Source organism: Neopelma chrysocephalum, unplaced genomic scaffold (genome assembly GCF_003984885.1).
Source record: "Neopelma chrysocephalum unplaced genomic scaffold, ASM398488v2 Primary Assembly neopelma1_64, whole genome shotgun sequence".
Lineage (NCBI taxonomy): Eukaryota > Metazoa > Chordata > Aves > Passeriformes > Pipridae > Neopelma > Neopelma chrysocephalum.
In genome coordinates this window covers 4,493,755-4,515,564 of record NW_020897721.1, presented here as the reverse complement: position 1 = coordinate 4,515,564, position 21,810 = coordinate 4,493,755, and the positions used below count along the sequence as shown (strand labels likewise).

The 21,810-nt window shown below is 47.2% G+C and overlaps 1 protein-coding gene across 1 annotated transcript in view; it reads right to left on the bottom strand.

Moving 5' to 3' along the window:
- Nucleotides 1–21,810, bottom strand: part of ERI3 (ERI1 exoribonuclease family member 3) — a 120,395-nt gene that overhangs the window by 86,684 nt on the left and 11,901 nt on the right. Inside the window, exons 2-4 of the mRNA XM_027683024.1 lie at nt 19,545–19,661; nt 14,578–14,637; nt 12,252–12,343 (exon numbers count right to left, since the gene is read on the bottom strand). Of these exons, the coding sequence (XP_027538825.1) occupies nt 12,252–12,343; nt 14,578–14,637; nt 19,545–19,661 (269 nt within the window). The remainder of the gene's footprint in view (nt 1–12,251; nt 12,344–14,577; nt 14,638–19,544; nt 19,662–21,810) is intronic.

The window sequence follows — 21,810 nt, the reverse complement described above, 5'->3', positions numbered from 1 at the left end:
TTGCTGGCTCCACAGTTCAGCTGAGGTTAGGAGTGCAGCAGGCAGAAGCTTCGCACTACTCCAGATCTGTGGAGGGATAGAGCAAATGCTCTCACCAGCCCTTCTAGACAGGGAGAACAACTGGGTGGACTTCCCTTTGACATCAGAAATGCATGACACTGCTCCCAAGGAAAGAGAAACTGGAATGTCTCCAAGGCTGAGGTCGCCCCTCCAGCCTTGGGAACCTGACACTATGAAACACCCTTAAAAACAGATTTCTACACATAAGCTTGGTGTGACAGTCTGTCTGCTTACTAAACATGACATTATACAGCACCTTATGAAGAGGAGTGCACAAAATTGGATACTGTGTACATCTACCATACAGGCATGTTCTCAGTGAATGTCACGCATCATAACCACAGGCTGCAGCAGGTGAACTTCCAATTTGTCATCAGGAAAAACTCTTCACTGTGCAGGTAATAAAGAACTGGAACAGATTGGTGATGAAATCTCCTCCCCTGGAGACATTCAAACTCATCTGGAGAAGACCCTGAGCAAACTGATCTAAGTTTGAAGTTAGTTCTGCTTTGAGCAGGTGGTTGGATTAGAGATCTCTATTTAAATTATTCTGTGATTCATGCTGTAGTGGAGCCTGATTACACAGAGCGTGTCCTTTCTCTGTCTATATGGTCTCTTAATAAGTCTTTCATACAGACACTAATTCAGTAATCACCTAGTTCTCTGCATACTAGCTGCTTTAAGAGGGAGCATTCAGGCTCCTGCTGCAGAACGCTAATTACACACTGAATAAGGGAATATATCGGATGAAACAGATGCACCCACAACCCATCACATCTAAGCCCCCTCAAAACCAAAACACGCGCAAAAACTTAGCTAAAATTAAACACGATTCTCCTCCTACTGCGCAATTCCCATTGCAGAAGTATTTCTCCTCAGGAAACCTGAACATGCAAGACCTAGAGCAAGGTGCTGCTCTAGAACTGAGGAGACATGTCCTGCCCCAGTCCTTTCTTGGAGCTGCTCTGCGACAGGCAGGAGGAAACCTTGCCTCTTCCATGCCTTGCCTGTCCAGACTACTTAGCGTATCAACTCTTCAGAACAAGGGCTTCTCTGCTATGAGTCATAAACTGTTTAGTGCCTAATGGTAAAGCCTATAGACGCTTAACATAATACAATCATGTCACTTAAAGGCCATTAGTCTCCAGTCTAAACAGCACTTTTCCAGTCACAGAGGGGACCTGCCAACCCAGGAAGGCAGCATAAGGGACGTGGGTGGTCAGTCAGGTCACTGGACTCGCAGACACCCAAAGTGAAGCCCCAGGTAGGACGGAGCCCAGACAAATGGCATGGAGAAAAATCATAGCAGCTCTAGTAATCAAAAGTTTTATCTTTTGGGCTTTCTTGAACCACTTGAATCAGCTGAAAACCCCTGTCTGCAAGGTGAAAAACCTCTCCACCTCCAGCCACAGCTGTACCACTTGCAAGGGGAAGAGCCCCTCACCCACAGAGGGATTCTCCAGCGTTCTGCATCACCTCTCTTTCCACTCAACGAAGCAGATCATTTATCTACACGAAAAGATGCCATTCTGTCTTGTGACGCTGTTTGACCCCCTCTTCTTTCCTGGCACCATCTCTGCCCCCCTCTGGCACCATATCATCCAGTTCTACTCTCTCAACTGACTTCTGTGATTGCTTCTTCTTCCCTCTCCCCACTAAAGAGAAGAGATAAATCCTGTAAGGAGCCAGTGGGATGGGGTAACCCACCTTCCCATCCCCCCTGCTGATACACAACCCAAAATTACACACACAGCAGCTTCACGGGCTCTCAGCACAGCCTCCATGCTGGCAGCAGCGGAGAGAGAGGCACATTGTGTAACAGGGTCTGAGCACAGGTTTCTGTGCAGCTGGAAATCACACATGCACAGGGGAAAACAAGTTTGTCTTTTCCTTGTGGGGAAGAGACCGCTCCCCACCTCCAAGCGCAGGCTGCCATTAGTATTTGCTTCGCCGGAGAGAAGGAGCGCCGAATCCTCCAGAGCAAAGGACAAGTGCAGCAATTAGGATGCAGGGGCTGCGGGAGCTGTTTAACAGCACGACCCGGAGGTCAGTGCCGCCGACTCCCAGCCCTGCATAAATATTGTATGAGTCCAGGAGAGGGGCTGTTACGGCCACCCTCAGCGCCAGCCCTCCCCCCTCCATCGCCACTCTGCATCCAGCCAGATACACCAGCAACATTATTTACAGATGTGACAGTCGGGAAAATCACTTTAGTAACTAAGGGAATGGGAATGAAGGCTGCGCAGTAGAGCAGGCGACTGGGAGCAGGCTCCCATCTGCACCTCCTGCTTCCCCTTGCAGACCTGCCAGACAGCACGGCCCGTTCTCCAACCAGGAACAAGGAGGAGAGGGGAGGCTGTGAGCTCCCCTCTCAAGGCTTGCCTAGGGGTTTGATTATCAATGCTGCTGAAGGACACTTCAGCCAGCAGCTGCCTTACAGTTTCCTACCAGTATCTCTGCTAGACCCTCCCTTTGGAGGGAGCTTTATATCAATATAATGAGAGGTTTTAGATAGACCCTGCAGAAGGGTCCCCACTCCAACACAACCACAGGGGCCTCATCCCTGCAGAAACTCCCCCAGCTGCTCTGTTTGGTACCACCTTCCTCACCCATGACCTGTTCACTGCTTATTCTCTGAAGGATCATCCTCACCTGCAGCTTCAGTCACACTGATTGGCACCATCTCTACAGTACCCTGGAACATCCTCACCCCTCTGCCCACTTTTCTTGCTGGACATGCCAGGTGACTGCACATTTGCTGTGATGCTCTCCACAAATACAAACCTCCTCTCTCAAGTTCACCAAGACTGGAGGCTCCTGAGGACAAGGACATGGGCTTTTCTCCAACTGTACCAGCAGCCCATGAATTCCTAGGGGCACGCTGCTAATAAACATTACTGCCCAGGGCAACACACAAGGGCTGCAAGATAGGAAACACAGCTCGGATGTGCTTCTGACCATGATACCTCTCCAGAAATTTTTCCACTTTTCTGTGGCTGGTTGCTGAATCCAGGGAAGGCAGAAGCCCTGTCTTACCATTAGCAGCTTTCCTAAACTCACTGTGCAATTAATGGGCTTAATTATTGATGGCAAAGGCAGGGAAGGGAGGAAAGGAAAAAAGAGCACACGAGAAGGGAATGATGTGGGGGTGGCAGGCGCCAAAGGTCTCCGAAGATCTTCCCTCAGCCTAGAGCAGAGAAGGAGCCCCTATCCGCTCTGCCGCTCCCACGGCCCTGCTCTAATGCTCCCTGACATGCCTCTGAAGACAGCGAGCTGTTTGCAGTCACCACCGTGATTTGTTAGTAATTATTTTCACGGTGTCACATTGCTGTCACTCTCTTAACAAAGAGACAGGCAGCCCGAGGCTGCCTGCAAGAAAGAACCAACAGAGAAAAGGAATTGTCAGGCACCCAGGGATCCTCTTTGCTTCCTGGGTTTCACAACCAGAGTCCTTACCAGCTTCTGAAGCAACTTCTGAGGAGAAGTGGCAAGTCAGAATCATCCCCCATCCTGGCCACAGGAAGAGGAATTAATTACTTAGCCCCTTCTCAATTTCACCTTACCTGTAAATCCAGTGCAAGACCCAGGTGCTTAGAGCTCCTTAAGCCAGCGATTTGCTTCAGGCCTGCAGCAAATGCAAAACAACTGTGGCAATTGATGACTTTCAGTGCTCTCCTTGCAAGACCCAATTTCTTTTCATGTGGTCTTGTCATTAGAGGACGCTTCCCAAACACAGCAATCCTGATGACAAACCTAAGCCTGCCTAAGCCTATCACCCTCACACATTAACCCTTCAGACCGCTCACATGTGCTCTTCCTATACCAGATTCATTAATTACAACATACTGCTGTGCTCTGCATGGCAGTAACATTTCACTTGGCATTTCACAGTGCCAGGGGACCCCAGCAGCTTCCTCACACCTGAAATACACAGTCTAATGGCTTGCTGTTTTCTCATATGCAGTACAGTGACTTGACAAGACCCTCCCCTTGAACCACCTCCAATCCACCCACTCATACATCCCACACCTTCTATGCAATCACAGCCATCCATCCTTCAGCTGATTTGTCAGTCCAAGGTAATCATGCCTTTCCCATGGTGCTTGCTTTGGCCCCCAGGGAATGGAGACTATTCTGGCACCTGAAGTGTCACACAGTATAAGGATACAGAGATGAAAGACACCTGGCCAGACAACCTTTAAAGCATCCTCAAGCTCTATGCAGAAACAAACTGGACTTCCTCCAGAGTATTTCCAAGTCTGAACTACTCCCAGCAGAAGAGTTCTTCCCCTGCCTGCTTACTGACAGTGCACAAGGATCAGTCCCTGTAGCCATGGGGAGACCTGGGTATTAATTCACCCTCTTAGCACAGGGAGAATTTTGCCTCACAGTCTAAGCAAAACCTTCCTGCAATTAATTGCATGGAAGAGCACTGACTCAGAGGGCAGCTCCTTTTCAGGGGTCCTTTTAATAACCAAGAAATGGCACATACATGCTGTGAAGAATTAGGATCACCATTGGGAAGCTAAATGGTCCATAAAATGGAAAGGTTCTCTTCAGAGCTGGGAGCATGGTGAGCTGGAGGAGAGGCCTTGGCAACCTCCCACCAGGCTCCTCCATCCGCTCAGTTTGCAGGGATAGACAGGATTCCAGGCAGCAACAAGGAACTGAACTCAGCAGGTGCCCAGGCACCTCTGACATGCTGGCTGACAGTCAACACCAAGACCTGGCTCAACATCCAGATGGAAAAACTGAAGCAAGGAAATTAGAGATGACCAAGAGGCACCTATGGAGGAAAAACAAAGGGTGTCCCAGAGTGTTGGTGCTGGGCAGAAGGGAGGAGTAAACCCTGCTCCAAGGGAGGCAAAGCTGGTGAGACCAAGGCAGGATGAAGTCCTGGGCAGTATGAGCTTCCCATACACAACCTTGTCAGGACATCATCCTGCTTCCTCAGTCTTCTTCCCACAGACTTCTCTATTCTGCTTTCTTCTAGTACCACCTCCACGTCTCACATCACTGCTAACACCTGGTCCACAGCAATCTCTGAGCACAAGACACCCATCCTCAGGGTCCCAGGCTGCTGAGGGCAGCACCTTGGCCAAACACAGAAAAACGTGATTCCAACAAGGAATAGACTCAGCTCAAAAAGTTAGTCTGCAGCTGCAGTGTTCTCCCAAGTTCTGCACACACCCAGACATCCACTCCTGAAAGTACAGAGTCGCTGGACAAGGCACGTGAGAATGCGCTGGAGGGAAAATACCAGGGATGACCTCAAGATGGCCCAGTAGGTCTTTGCCAGCCAGGAGCTCCAGGAGGAAAGAGACTGAACCCATCCAGGAAAATGGCTCCCAACAGGAAATAAACATGCAAACAAAATAAAACGCTTTGAAGAAAGCTATGGACTTACACAGTAGAGCAAGTGAAAGAGGAAGGATGCTGCTCCCAGGCTGGCAGTATTCTTCAAGCAGAGCTCTCTAGGCACAGAAGACACAAGTGCATCACTCCCAGTCAAGCCACTGGGAGGGCAGCACTGATGCCAACACACAACTGCTTTGCTTTGGCTGGGAAGTAAGAAGAGCAGAGATCCAAAGAGAGACAGCTGACATTTCAGCCCCAGCATGAAACGCTATGGCTGTCTAACACTAGAAAAATTAAGCTGTTTTAAGAGAATATGAACACTTCGTGAAGCTGATCCTGTTTTTCACACGTGCCACGGACAACAAAATTCAGATGGCAAACAACCCTCCAGTGGTTATCCTGTGCAGTCCCCGGGCCAACCAGCTTTTTAGTTCCCCAGGGCACAAGATCACCACAATGCTGAATTGCTGTTAGAGGGCTCTTATACAGACAGAGGCTAGGGTGTTTTTTCTACCAAGTATCCATTGATTTTGAAACCTTTTGCCCGAATTCACTGCAACACTGGACACAGAATTCACCTTAGTGATTCCTGGTGCAGAGGGAATAACGGTTCCTTACTCTATGAGCAGATGACATTGAGACCAATGACTTGCATCCAGTTTAGTGTGACTGTTTTCAAATACAGCTTAAGTCACCCAGGGATGGAAAATCCACCTTCTCCATTCATTACTCCATCCCAAAGGTTCAGTGCTGGAAATAAAGCACTCGATGCAATGCCTGTCTCGTTCTCCCCTACACTTCAAATTTATTCCAAGTTTCTTCACCATCTTTCACGCTGTTTCCAACTTGTTTGGTCTTAATTCCCAGGCAGCAGAGTCCTGCTCCCCAGAGTGCACCGGACATCACAGCTCAATAAATCTGTGGCCAGTACAGCCCTGACTATGACAAATGTCTTTGCTATGACATGCCAGACAAGTAGCAGACCTGAAGGTGACAGCCCATTGCATGATGATTCCTATGCAAAGATTTCATGTCCAAAGCTTAACCCAAAGGCATTCCCAGAATGACACATCTCGGACAATGTAACTTGCAACCGATGATTTCAAACACAGACAAGAAAAGGGAAATTGGTATACAGGGATAACAAAAGCCAAGTCTGATATATTCATTTTAAATAAGAGTGTACAGAGGGGGAATCTTAAAATCCAAAATTTATTTTGCATAAGTGGTATCATTTCCTTTAAAAACAAAAAGCTGGACTGCAGGGTCGCAGAAGTGAATGGGGTCAGTGCTGCTCCCTGTAAGTGCCAGAGAAGAGCATGCTCACAAGGCTCCCTTGCTTAGCTCCGGCAAAGCACTTTAGGATGTAATTATATGAACGACTCCATCAGCAAAGCTGACTCAAAAGGTTCCTGACCCTGGATACTCAGTCCCATCCCCGCACTGTAGTTCACACCACCCTCTTCCTTCAGCCAATGTAACCATGTAAAGAGATACACCATAGGCTTGGTCAGCAAAACAACCCCCACTAAAAGCAATACCACCAAGCTAATCCAAAGATCTTAGTTGGAAAGGAATTGTTTTATTAGTTTTAAACACAGGTTACTATATTAACTTTCAGTGACCAGATTTTTCTTGTTACTCTCAAACTCGCCCTCTGAACATACCTCCTGCCCTGCTGCCACCCAACCAGCCCACCCTACACCTTCTCCTGCCTTTCCTCACAGCTACCCAAGTGGTCCCACTCACTCCAGTCAGTGGCCATCTGCAATTTCTCCCCCAGCAGAGGCTACCAAACCCCTCCCGGTCCTGTGATAAAGAACAGCATGCACAAGGGACACGAACACCATCAATCCTTCTTCATTCATGTCCTAAGGCTGATCTCAAACCAAAACTCCAGGACAGAAGGCTGGAAAGAGCAACCCATTGCGACACTCAGAGCAGCTCTGAGAAGGCAAGCATCCTCCCAGCCTGTGTAACTTGCAAAGAAAGAATTAAACAGTAAAATTAAGCAATGGTATAATTTACTGCTTAGAATTTACTAATATCCAACCTAGGAAGAGCACCAAAGGCTATAAACATTTCAAGACACTTCACTGTGTTTTATCACTATATTAGAGAGTACTTGCCTTTTAACACTTATTTAAGAAAATAAAAAACTTCTGAGCAGTAGCTTCCTGTGAAGACATAAATTAGCATGTTCTGACCAGCCACACTAAGTGCAGTACAAGCATCTTCATGTCAGTTATACAGACTAAAGCCTATATGTACTTTTAGCTATGCTCAGTGCATTTGCAGAATGATTCGAAGCTGGGGAGAAGGATTAACTGATGCTCTTGACATTACAGTGCAGGTCTGAGTTTCGGCACGTGAGGCTTCAGCTCTGCCTCTGCCTGCCTGCACAGCCACAGGCATATCACTTAACCTCAGTGTATCTCAGCTCTGTATCTATGAACACACGGTAAAAATGCCTCTTTGGTTGCCAAGATTAATTCGCATTGTGTTTAAGAGCCCGCAAACTGGTTCTATACACAGAGAGAGGCAACCTGACATTTAAGGGGAGACAGACCACACTAAAGAGCTTACATTACAAGGGCTCAACCCTGCCAGACACTAAGAACCCTCTTTTCCAATAAGACCATCTCCTGTAGTCAGTGGCTCCCTCGGCCCTTCAGAGGCACATTACCCTCACCACCCAATGCCACACCAACACCATTTGCTTAATGACTAGTGGCAGTTTCAACCTAGGTGCAGGATGAGGCCCAAGCACTAAAGCAGACTACACCAGGTACCTGAATCCATCCCTGCAGCTGTTAAACTTGGAGGATAGCTCCTTGCAACAGGCTAAAGGAATCCTCCTGCTGAGCACGCAGAGGCCCGAGGACCGTGTGCCTAACAAGGCTGTATCCCCACTCATATTTTAGCTTGGCAGGTCTGGTGCTCCTTTCATCTTTTGCTTCAGGTAGCTCTCTTTAATTAATAACATTTCTGAGTCGACACAGGGAACTTTCCACCCAGAATGAATGGCCCTCTCTCATTAGAACCACGACTTGTCATGATGTATTCAAGAGCAGGAGTGTGATTCATTCCCTTGTCTGGGAACGAGGGGTGTTGCTGGGGGGTGGGGGGAAGAAGAGTCTCTGTAATGAGTGACTGATATTTGCTGAAGTTGATATGCGACTCTGTCGGCTTGAACTGCCTTGTCAGGACAAGCCTTCAAGAAAGGTGATGTTCCTACTCAAGAGGTTTTCCTCATTAAAGAAATTGCATCTTAACAGGAGGGAAGGGGAGGGGTGGCAGGAGAGCTGCCATCTCCCCGCCTCCAGCCTGGTTCACACACACCGAGCACTGAAAGCGGGCTGATCCAAGCACAGCCCGCAGAGGATCAGCGTTCCATTTCGGAGCCGTCTCACACAATGGGCTCTCTCCAGCTGTAACCAATCCCTCCAACAGGGATGCTCCTTCTGATGGTCCACCACACCCACAACAAAGCCCTTGGTAGCCCGGCCAAGGACCTCAACTCATGCTAAACCTCCATAGCCCCTTCCCAGATGCTTGGTGTCCTGTTCTGGGCATCCAGCTCCTTGTGACCAGTGCTCCCTGTTGTCTGAGGGAAGCCAGACAAACAGCTCTGTGGCCTTCCAAGAAAGCTCCAGTGTTCAAGAGCAACCAAGTTTGTAGCCACACAGTGCCTCATTCCCTGAAGATCCCTGAGCCAAGCAGAGGCTTCACTGATCCTGCAGCAGCTGAGTTTCCAATTTGAATCCTGCAGACTCAGACAGTGCCAGACACCATCAGCAGAGAGCAACACCTTGACAGTCACTATTCCTCCAGTGCTTTTCTTTGACATACTCCTGGCTTAGACAGGGCTATTTCCCCATCTTGTGCCCAGATCCACCACTGACAGGCTTGTAGATCCCTCCTCTTTGTTCAAGCCTGTCATGGTCTGAGACCTCCAAAAATCCAATTTCCAATTTCCAAGCCCCCCCTCCCCAGTTTGCTTGAGTGTGAGAGGGTTTTCAGACATAACACAATTGCTAGCATGTGGAAATTGTATCAAAATTTATTACGAACACAATAAATACTATAATACATTATATACAACAATTCTAACCATCTCTTCCCCACATCCAGCTTGCTCATCCTACTGGGCCTTCCAGCGCCCTGGCACCTACCAGTGGCACCTATTGGAAGCCCTCACAGCAGACAGGCCAGTGCAGAAGACATCACTCAGCTCTTCAACAGCACATGCAGACAGGAGTCAAGGTAAATGCCCAGGTCATTGCTGGAACAAGGCTGCATGGTTTACCAGCCAAGCTAAGGACAAGGGAGGACAGGAACTTCACACCACTCAAGACACAGGTAAGAGGACTACAGCTTGCTCTGCAGGAGCTATGCAAGTAGCTGTCATTAGTAAGGAAGCTGTCACTACTAAGGAGCAGACCTGCCACAAGTGGTGGCTCCTTAAGCCAGGAAGCACTGCACCCACCTCATTGTCCTGAATTCCTCTGGAACCCAGTCAGGTTTCTACCACACAATGCTTTCACCAGCACACTCCTCCAAATATGGACAAGCAGCACTGCCTCCCCTCCTATTGCCCCAGTGCCTTCAGTGCCCAGTGTGTGGTCTCAACACAGTAGCAAAGGGCACTAGCTACGCCACAAGTCTTGCAGGGAAGCATGGGGTGATTCCCTGGAATACCTCCTAGATGTTCCACATCTCTGAGGCTCTATCTCCCTGTCTGAGCAGCCTTGTTTCAGCTCTCTGCTTTCTCTCTTTAAAAAGAGATGCTCAGTTCTGCTTTGCTAAACCCTATTTGGCAATGTGTCTAAACACACGCAAACTTAATTAGTTCAGGAGGGAGACTCGGCATTTCTGGTGACGGATAAAAGCAAGGGGAAATGAGACAAGTCAGAGCTGGCAGGGAGTCCTCACTCGAGCCTCATCCACTGGCACAGTGCTAATCAGATGTGACGCTACACGCTGCAGCACCCAATCGGCGACGGAGCGGCGTGATGTGCTACTCACCAAGCGGCTGCAGCCAGACTCCTGCTATCCATGTGGCTGGAAACACGAAATTTTCTGCTTTGCCCTGCAGATGCTTCGGGATTGAATTCTGAAGTTAATGGTTTAAAAAAATTTTTTAAAAGGAAGCGGGAGAAATGAACCACTCGCTACAACCTCATGGCCAGAAGTGGAGTCTTCTTTTCCAGCTGACTAGTGAGGGACAATCCATGCGAGAGACCACTGCAAATGGTGAACCGTGTATCTCTGCTCCAGAACTGCATGTCCTGCTGAGCCAGCTCACCTCACAACCCCTACGGCTCACCAGAAATGGGGCTCATCTTTACCTCTGTTTGGCCATGGTAGAGCTTTGAAGGAAAAAAAAAAGCCACCCAACATATCCAGGTTGCTCACTCCATACAGATGCCAAGTTAGGATGTCACCTGGTAACCTTGTCAGCCCACTGTGAAAGTGATGGAAAGATGGGCTTGAAGCAAAGATGGTTGTTTCTTACAACCATCACCAAAAGTGGCAAACTGGGCTCAGAACAGCAATACAGGAGTAAAGAACAGAGAAAACAGAATAGACGAGAAACAGAAGTTTAGCACAGGAGCTGTTTGAGTTGGTCTCTAATAGAAGTTTAAACATTATATATAAAGAAAAATAAGCCTCATTCTTCATTTAAGCAGCTAACACAGGAACCTGCAATATATACCAGCTCTGGACACAGCTTGAGCAGAGACCCAGACTTTGACTCAAGAGCTCACGTACCACCCCCTGACTGGAGCATGGCCAATTTCTCATCTCCGCCAGCGCTTGTGCTGAGCTTTGGTCCTCACATCTCATGTCTCACTAATCACACCAAGAAAAGGCAAGGACCTGCCATTCTACAAAGACCACTCTGCAGGGAAGAACTGGGGCTGATTGCTCCTAGGCTGTGTGCAGTTTATTTAGGCTTCCGACTTGGGGAAGCCAATGTCACAGTGGAAACCAAGTCATACTACTAACGAGTTGGGGCTGTCAGTTTAGCATTGGATGTGTCAAGCCCATGCTTTACTGGTGTGATAACAACAGCAGTCTTTATCCAGCACTGTGGGGAAATTAAAAATGAAGCAAGATTATAGGAATCCAAAGGAATTCAGCACAATATGACACTGATCTGCAAACACTTTACGGATTGAAGTAATGTAATTTTTAGACATTTAACTCTGTTCTTATAATAACATTTTTAGGTTGGTGGTCTAGCAATGTTCCTGACAAAACATGCACATACACCAACACTTGCAGATCCCAGTGCAGGTCTCCACCAGATACAGTCACCCAGCTGGTGAAGATGACCTTAACGATAAGAACACCAATGAATCATGCCAGAGCTGTTTTGTATTCTGTCCCAAAGACTACTCTGTGATTCACATCGCGTTACTGTGCCAAGATGACAGAGAGGAAGCCTTGCATGCGTCAGGTAAGAACCATCACTTGATTTGGGTGTACAAAAACAGCATTCCACGTATGCACTCAGAAATATCCATCCCTTTGGAAACTATACCGGATAAAAAGGAAAGCATCACAAAACTCCAGTCTAAACCCTTCTTGGGATTCTGAAAGGATTCATTCACTACAGGGAATAACCTAGGCAGTGATCTTGCACTATGCCCAGCACCCGTCTTCTGAAACAACTCTCCACTGCCAGTTATGCACGGCAAACAACAATTTCCCTAAGAAACGATGACTAGGGACAGTTGGAGGCTTGCAAGGACAAAGACATAGGTGCTACAGGCAAGCATGGAGCAATAAAGCCCAGAAAAATCTCCCTCCCCTTCCATACTCACATCACTTTCAAATCCCAGTCTCCACAGGTCACAAAAATCGACTTGACGCTGGGATCTAAGAGGCCTTCCTTTGCCATCCACTCGTCAACCCTCTGAAAGTAAGGCAAGAAAAGGGGATGAGTTTTGCGGAGACAGGCCGAGCCACAACAGTAAAACTCAGATAAGCCGCTTGCAATCAAGAGAGAAGAAAATTGTGATCTTATCCACCCTCTCCCTCTCTCTCTTCTCTCTTTGCTTGCCATCTCAACAACAGCACGTTTGGACCTTTGAAGATTTCTGATAGGAGACATCAGGCAACCAGAGCAGAGATGATCTTATCAGACACCGCAGCAGCTCTGCTCATGGAGGGATGGAAGTTGTGCAGCGTTAACGGGATGATACAACTGTGCTGTTACCTGGCATTTCTCCTCCACTTCTCCTCTCCCTGTACCAAAAGGGCTCCCAGTGAGCATAACTTGTGTCCCCTCCACTGAGGACAAATACACAAGTATCCTGAGATGGCATCCCTCCCCAGCATTTTTCACATACTCTGATTCGTACAGCTCCAAGAGGATATGGGAAAGGGGGAAAAATGGAAGGGCTGGGCACACACAGGCACTGTGTGGCAGTAACAAGCAAAGCCACATGTCCCCTTCCTTTCCAGTCTGGATCCCTCTCTCCTCCTTACAGTTCTGAGGAGATGCTTGTTCAGGGTAGTGTGGATTTAAAGTGAATCCACTATTCCTGATCAACTTTCCATAGGAACAGATGTTCTGGATCCTCTTCAGAACTGGGTCACATTAATCTGGAGGATGCAATCCACCTGGGGAACTAAGCAGAAGGAACTAACCTAGACTAAAACCCCTGCATAGACACTTTGTCCAGCTAAAACTAGCAAATGATGTGCCTAAAATCTTGTGGTGGCAGGCAATCAGCTGCTATTATGCAGCCTCACTAGCAGCATTTCCAAAGCTTCAGCAAGAGAAATCCGTCCTCTTTTCCCTCACCTGACACCTTTCACTCCTGAATAAACCAGCATGCCCCAGAAGCTGCCTGACCTGAATCTCATTTCAAGCTAGAAATATGCTGCTGTAAGAACACCTTTTCGGTCCAAATAAAAAAAAAAATTCTAAGTAAGTGTTTCCACACTGTAAGAAGCTTCCATAGAAACAGAACAAACCATTTTCTGGAATACTCCAGTAGTGATCTACATTCACCCATCCAGGCAAAGAGGGCTGTCCCTCCTGGGGAAGCAGGCACAGGCGTCCATATGCTTATGGACACGCACGGCTGCTACGTGCTCTCTGGAGAGCACAGGGAGAGCTGGGGGTTTGCATGGATGCAAGATGTCACCTTCGCAGAGCACCGTCTTCGGTCTCGTGTCATTGCCGCAGCCTTTCCTGGCAGGGGTCGATGCTTCTTCCTGTGACCGATTGTACAACAGCCCTCTGAGTAAAGCTCCCCGGGAAAGCAGCATCCAGCCTCTCAGCCACACTCCTGCCTCCCTCGGGCTGACAGGATCTTCTAGCCTCGCACGAGGCTGCCCGAAGTTGGGGACAGCAGCAGTAACCCTTCTACGCTCCCTGATGTGAGCGCCCATGAAGTGCTGTCTCCGCGGAGGATTTTAAAGCCTTTAATTTGATTTCCTCAGATAAGCAATTGTTGCAATTATTCTGATTAGGAACAATTAGGTAACACAGCAGTGGAAATCCTGACAGAGACAATGCATCGAACACCAACCTGCAGCCCAAGTGGGCTCTGCTTGAGGAGGTTTCCTTCACTATCTGACTACCAACAAAAGCTATTGATGGAGAAATACTTCCAAGCTAATTAAGCCTTAAATGCTCTAGGAATTCAACATTAAGCAGATAGTATTATTAGGGCTATCTCTGCATTTGCACATCCTCCAGATTAGATTTTAGAGGCATTTTCTTTCTATGCTACATGTATTATTGAGCATTTAAATAGGTAGAAAAATTAATTTAATAAAGTGCTGGGGAAGGGGAAAAGAAATGAAGGCAGAAGCTCCAGGAGCAGTGGTCTCGAGCAACGTCTTGGTGCTTTAAAACTGGCTCAAGAAAGAATCGCCTCTTCTCCTATCTACTGGCAGGAGTTTGGATATCTTGTCAGCACCCTTGACATGAACAGCTGGAGATGACAGATCAATGGTTCAATACTCTCAGCAGCGTGTCACCAATGTGACAGCAAATGTTATTCTAATGAAGCTGTAATCATAGTCAAATTACGCGGTTCGATTCTCAGCAAGGGGAGGGTGCAGGGAAAGAGATGAAGAGGGGACGACAGGACCAGAGGTCAGAGTTCGAGAACTAAAGGTTACTCTGCTTACCTCAAGCACTTGCTGGAGGCTTGGCTGGCCATCCACCATGCCTTGAATAATCCCAGTCAGCTGAAACGAGAGACAAACAGAAAGCAGGCATCAGAGCAGCACTCAAAAGATCATTAGAAAGGTCTACTCTCCTGTCCATCTCTCTGCAACCAAAACATGCTCCTGTGACCCACATGGATGCTGCTGAGTAGCCAGTCACAGCAGAGTGACCCTGGCAGCTCCCCAGCCACAGGCAAGGGCACAGCTTCATCCCAAACACAGAAATGTAACGGGGCTCCTACCCACACCACAAAACAGCAAACTCTCGGCAGGGCAGGATCCACTTGGGGAGCAGTGTCATGCGTAAGCATGATGCCCTTTTAAACATGCATTTCACCTGTTTTGATGCTGCCTTGATGTACACAGGAAGCAGTAACTACTAAGGTCTCTGGTCATTCCCCTGCTATCGCAGTTACACCAAAATTTCAGTGTTAGATGAACAGAAGAGACGATTGTTGGTAGGTAAGACCCAGAGTGGACCCCTCTGCACTGGGCAGCCAGCATGTGTTTTTTCCCATAGTCCATCATAGCATTCCTCTGCATTTCAAAATTGTACTTAGAACAATGGAATGAAACGTGAAGAAAAGCACTTTCTTCCAGAACCCTGTCCACTCTGTTTTTCAGGAGGTTCCTTAGGAACACATCCTGCTAACACATAGTCCTACTGACTGCTCCTGGACTGCCTGGCTGTTTAAAGCTAAGACACAGACATAAAAAGATGAAGTCTCATGGGCCTCTGCCTGTGTCTGCCCAGGAGGGCTTGAGGCACATGGAAAAGAGATAATTTTTCTGTCTGCCTTCCAAGTGACAAAACTGTCTTTTAACATATTGAATATCGGACGTCAGTAGCTCGCCATCAATGCATCCAAGTAATTAAAAAAATCATTACTAAAACAAGTGCACACTATGGGATTTCACTTCATATGGCACTTTCCTGAAGCTACACACCTCACACATTTTCATAAAATAAGGTCAAACACAACGCAGGAGCATGCCCTGGTGCTTGCACACTCATCCAGGGCTCCAGAAGCCATAGCATCTATTCGAGAGGTGCCGACAGCCTCACCACCACCCAGGAGTAACTCTTCCATGCAGACCAGCTCAACCTACTCATAAAAATAGGCCCTCTCACAAACCACAGGGTTTGGCTTTATTAAATATGTGGCAACTGAAGGAAGCTAAATGGTTTTTACCTCTCAGTTTCTTTGGCTGCTTGGCTTACAGCATTGAACTCGGAGGATGGAAAAAGAAAAGATATTAAACTCCAATTAAACTGTAATTACACTTAATGAATACCAAATACCTGACTCACTGAATAAGCTGTAAGTAAAAAGATTATTTTCTCATAGTGACTTCCACAGAATGGTTATACATACCTTTTAGGGAAAGTATTTTAAGAATGCAGAGCTTTTCTACGTGGGTTTCTCAAGTTCATCAAGCCATTATGAGGCAGAAACTACCAACTTATCTGTACAAGAACAAACCGCCCAATACACACACACAAGATTTGTGCTGCAGAAATCATACACATGAATACAAAGGGATATACCTGCTCCATGGGTACATTTCAATACAAGTCAGAGAGTGCTCAAATGGGACCAGATTTATATTCTCTCACCCCTTCTGATCTTTTCTGTTATCAGTCACGTCCACCTGTCACACCCAACCTAGTGCATTGGCTCTCTGCAGCATTATCTGGTCTTGCAGCTTTGAAGAAGTATAAAAACATAAAACTGCACAATTGTAAAGTTTCACTGGTGATCCCAAGAAGCACACAGTACTTGGGAACACAAACAAGCTATAAGGCATTTATCTTTCTGTATTTTTATTGTCTATTCCTTCAGGGAAAAAAAATCAATAAAAATTAATCATAAAAAGAGAGCAAAGTACCATGAAAAAGGCTGTACAAGCACCTTCTGTGTAGAGAGAACCTTTCCTTTAGCTCCCAGCATGAACTTGCTTGGGCAGCAGGCAAACCACTTGCATCTTCCAAAAGGGCATGATGATCTTTATACACCTAATAACAGCTTTTAACAACTTGCAAGCACTTTCCACCTTTCTGCCTAAACACTCATCATAACACCCAGCCCTCATCATAATCAATCACAACCTATTGTTTTACAGAAGCAGATCAGGAGAAAAGGAACTAGATGAGGGCTCAGAGTGAGCCAGTACTGGAAGACACACTCCTGGCCATTCGTGTGGGGAGTTGAAGAAACCTCCTGTAGCCAGGAGGTGCATAGACACACTAAAAGCAAAGGGAGGCCTTGAGGGTGCCCACAAGTTCTTCACCCTTCCAGGCACCCTTCCCATGCTGTGCTGTCCTCTTCAAGGAGGAAAAGGGATGGGAGAAGTACTCCAGACCCAAGGAGTAATGTCAAGCAACTCCAGTAACCCTCCCATACAGAGTCTACACTAAGCAGTTCTACTGCTTCCCAGGAAAGGCAGCAAGCAAAGGGGAGAGGGGAAATCAGCAGCATGGCAGACAGGCTCCCATGTAATGTTAACAGCACTGCTTTTCCTAGAGAGTTTATCTGGGAAACCATCGTATTTCTACTCCAAGACAGTTTGCTGATTACCTAAGCACTTGTCTCTGGTGTACAATCTGATAATCAGGCCTGGTCTTTCTTTGTAGACAAAGAGGCCAATAAATCTCACCCTTTGTAAGTAGAGGTGCCTAGACAAAGCCCTTTACTGGCATTTAGCAAAATGAGTATTTTTCAGAAAACATAAACCAGCAGAAAGTCAACGGCAAGTGCTGGAGCTGTTCAGGCAGCAGCTCCACAGCAGCACGTCCTGGCTGTGTCCCTGGGGTCTCAAGGGAACCTACACCAGCGGCACAGGGCTGACCCCTACACCTGCCTAGCAGCAGCCACCGAGCCCACTGTTTAGTAAGGTCTCAGTACAACCAGTTCACCTGTGGCCTTCAGGGCAGGGCTTCAAATTCAGCCCCAGCTACAGGGCCTAGCGACAAGCCCGGTTACATTCCCAGCACGATCCCACTCCTGGACCTCTTCACAGCCCCTGCAACAGGCCAGTGGACTGCCAAGCTGGGAGGGAAAGCAGCCATGCTGGACACTAAGCAGCAAGGGGTGCAGTGGGAAGATGCCCAGGAGCCAGTGACTTCCAGGCTAGGACTAAAACTAGCTCCCTAACCCACACTGTTAATAACAGAGGACTTGCCAAACCTGGCAAGTGGAACTTTTTTGTACCAGGTGGGGGTTCTGCAACCATTTTGCCTGCTGGCATCAGCACTGCCTGTTTTCATCCAACTCTGGACACGATGCCAGACCACGGGCAGCGGCAGAGTCTGCAGCACAACGCTGAGCTGGGACACCCGTGCCCATCCTGGGGACTCTGGCAAACGTGTGGCCATCACACAAACATACACACACAGAGCTCTGCTTGCTTTAGGGCTCCACACAGGAGACACAACAGGGGGAAGGATGCAATAGAGGGACTTCCGGAAAAAGGAATTTTGGTGGTAGTTAATGAGACAACTTCTCTCTAGAATTTAGAGGACTTGCCAAATGGACATTTTGGGCTCTACTCTTTCAGAAGATGGCGCTGTTTTTAGCCCAGATCAGGTGCAAACTGTGAGATTTATCACATTTGTACAAGCATATGTCCAGCAAGTCTCATGGGGATAAGGACAGCCAAAGTAGTTGTCCAGCCTTCTAGCATTAAGGTTGCATACCAGTTTCCATTATAACCCTCTGTTCTCACACATTTATAGCCTTCTGAAAGCCCCTCTCCTGGGAATAACATTTTCGGTGCTTAGTCTTTTTTTTTTTTTTAAGTTGAAATAAAATACCTTCAGATGGTTTTTAGTTACAAGAGAATAAAAATAAGTATTTGTTTTTACAATGTGAAAATATGGAAGGGGCTGGCTGGTCCTGGAGGGGACTCCACCTAAAACAGAGGAGTCATTTTTCATCAGGTTAGTACATGTGGGACAAGCACTCCAAGGGCTTAAACCTGCAGCCAGCAAGGTAGGGGAAAACACACTATGGTGCTATGATCCTAGACAAGACAGGGACAGAACAAAGAACTTGGATACCCTGATTCCCACACTCAGTACTTTAGTCACCAAGCTGGCCAACATTGAACCAGTGGAGTGGCAGGAAAAAAAGCCCAAAGCAAGAGGAACTTAAAGTTTGTTTTGATGGTTACAACAAGGAGAAAGGACACACTTGGAAAAACATTCAACTTTTTGTGTTGAATGAAAAAAACCCAAACAAAAAACAACAACAAAACCCAAACCAACCCCTGCCCCCAATTCCTTTGAACCCTCAGGGACCGCACTGCCCACCTTCATTTTGTATCTGTGGAAAGGTGGCCTCGGCTCAAGAGCAGCTGTACTCAGCAGTGAGAGCAACCAAGTAAAAAGAGGCTACTTCTCCAGCAATCATTTCAAGCACCCCAGGAGCATGACATCAAAAAGAAAGTCTTAAAAATACAGACATCCTACCGCTCTGAAGGACTCATCACACCCCAACATGCAGGCCCACAGGAGAGTCATTTAGAGGCTCCGAACACGCAGCCATACAGCACTTCCTTCCCTCAGACCATGCTCTCTTTGACCTTCCCCACCACAGAGCAGCACAGCAAAATCACAAGAGCTCACAGGGAGGTTACAAGACTTTGAGCATCAGCTTTTATTTTGTGGTCACCTAGTTAGATGTTTGTTAACTGTAAATACAACTGTCTTAGTTAGCAGATCACAGCTAGAGTTATTTATGAATCCAAAGTGAGGTCTTTACATGCTACTGCAATAACAAAAAATTATTCCCCTTGTCCTTAACTCAAGGCTGGCATGACACACTGCACTGCAGCTGAACCGTGAAGAGGCGACCCCAGTCCCTGGTGCAATGGAAACCTGCTTCCCAGGGAGACCCTTGGAGCACCAGGGAACCTTTGCACTTTACCTCTGTACAGAAGGGCGTAAGCTGGGGATGCACCACAGGCTGAACATACATGTGAAAGGTGGATTCGATCTCCATCGTCCTGCCATTCAGCTTCAGGATAGGGAATTCGATGATTTCCTGAACAGGGTAAAAAGAAAAGCAGCTGTTCATTTAAAATAAACAGAGAATGAAGCTAGAAATTATCCCATTTAGCAAGGTGGCTGTAAAAAGAGGGGCCCGATAGTCCCAAACAAAAATAAGCCCAATACAAAGCTCTGCAAAAGTGGGAAGGTGGTGCTGCAGCACAGAGCACATCCAACACCTCAGGCACAGAGCAGGATGGTGGTGATGCTCATCACAGCCAGGATGGCAGCCAGGAGGTCTCTGTGCCCAGCACTGCAGCTGCACACAGCCCTGCCTAAGCTGCACCTAAGGAAGATGGTCTCGCACCACCCGCACGTGCTACCCATGGAACATGGAGATGTACCTGCAATGGGCTCAAGTCTGTTTGGCAAGGACATCCCAGGGGCTGAGCCCTCCCCAAAACCAGTCCCATCCTTTCCACCCCACCATCCTTTTGGAGGACATCATCAGACAGACAACAGGGACTACTGCATGAAGCACCTCCTCCTCTGGAGAGGCTGAGGAGCACTGCCCTCCTCCAACAGACTGAGATCCATTCCTATGGGATACAGCACAGTAGCAAGCCCTGCTTCATTTTCCTCTTTGTAGCCAATTTATGCTGATAGGGAAATAAAAACGTTCCTTCATCAGAAGAATGTTCAATTATTTGAATAATCAGCAATCAAAAATTTACATGGACCTGTTAATAAAAAGTTTAAACAAATCCAGTTGCGATGGATTTCTCAATTATTAAAAAATATACATGAAATTAAAAAAGCTGCCCACTGAATAAAAGCGATAAAATCCTTTGTGTTCACCCCCCTCCTTCTCCATTCCCTTTCTTCCTTCCAGTTTAATGTAAGAGGAGAAGTGACAATTTGTTTGGTGTCTTTAAAGAATAATTTGTCTATGTTATTTAATAGAGATCCATGGCACCAAGGTTCTGGAGTGCAAATGAGGCTGCTGAGTGATATCCATGCAACAAGCCTCTCAAATCACTTCTGGAGAGAAACAGAGAGAGGGAGAGAGAATAAAAAAAATATTGCTTTTTAATATTCAAAAACAGTTTGCAAAATTTAATCAAAGCAGAGCAAAAGCTAACATTTTTACCACTTTGACATTTTTATTAGCGCTTTCATAAATTTTTAAAACATGAATGGAATTAGTTTAACAACAAAAAAAAAACTGCCTGAAAACATCTGGAAGAGACAAATAAGAAATAATAAAAAATGAAAAAAAAATCCAACTCCTGTGAGTAAAATTAGCATGTGAAAAATGCAGCCGCTGCAGAGGAACTAACACACTTTTTTGGACCCTGGTTGCAACCCTCATGACCTGGAGGCGGAAATTATTGTGAGGTTATACATGTAAGCTGGTGACATCACCACCCCACCAGGCAGCAGGAGGGCAAGAAGTTGGGTGGGTAAATGGAAATAACAGACAATTTAAATAGCCAGGAGGAACACCCGATTTCCATGGTGGACAGAACCTGTGGATGTAGGAGAGCAGTTTCCCTGGTGCAACAGGCACACAGCCCAGACCAGGGCATGTGGGGAACATGTGCTGCTGATATGGAAAATTAGGAAAAAAAATTTAAATAAAATAAAGTGTTAATAATGTCAAGTGCCCAGGTGTAGACACGAAGCAGTGGAACTGCAGAGGATGCAGGGCTTAACTGTTTCCCCTTGATCATCTGTGCCACACTCCATGTGTGCCACGTGGGCTAAGGCAGAGCAGATGGTTGGGCACATCCTTCCCCACAACCGCACCCCCCCACTGGGAGTCACCAAGTTTCCCCAGGAAAGAGAGGAAACTCGACCCAGGGGCTGGAAGGGGAGGAGAAGACACGTGCAAAACACCTGAGCATCACCCAGACTGCCTGTTGTGGTGCAGCCAAACGCACCAGCTTCAGCCACCCAGGAGGACCCGAGGAAACATGAGAAAGTAAGAAACGCTGGACACAGCTGATCCTCCCTTCAAAAGGGCCTACCACAGATAGGCTCTGAAAGCAGCAAATTTCTGTTCAGAAGGAAAACAGACTGCAAAGTTTGAAGCTAACAGACAGGCTGTCATAACAGAGCCATGCTAAACCCCAGGATAACACTGTGGCATCTTTCAAATCGGGCTGGGGCGTCTCGCTGCCCCTTAGGTCTGCATCCCACCC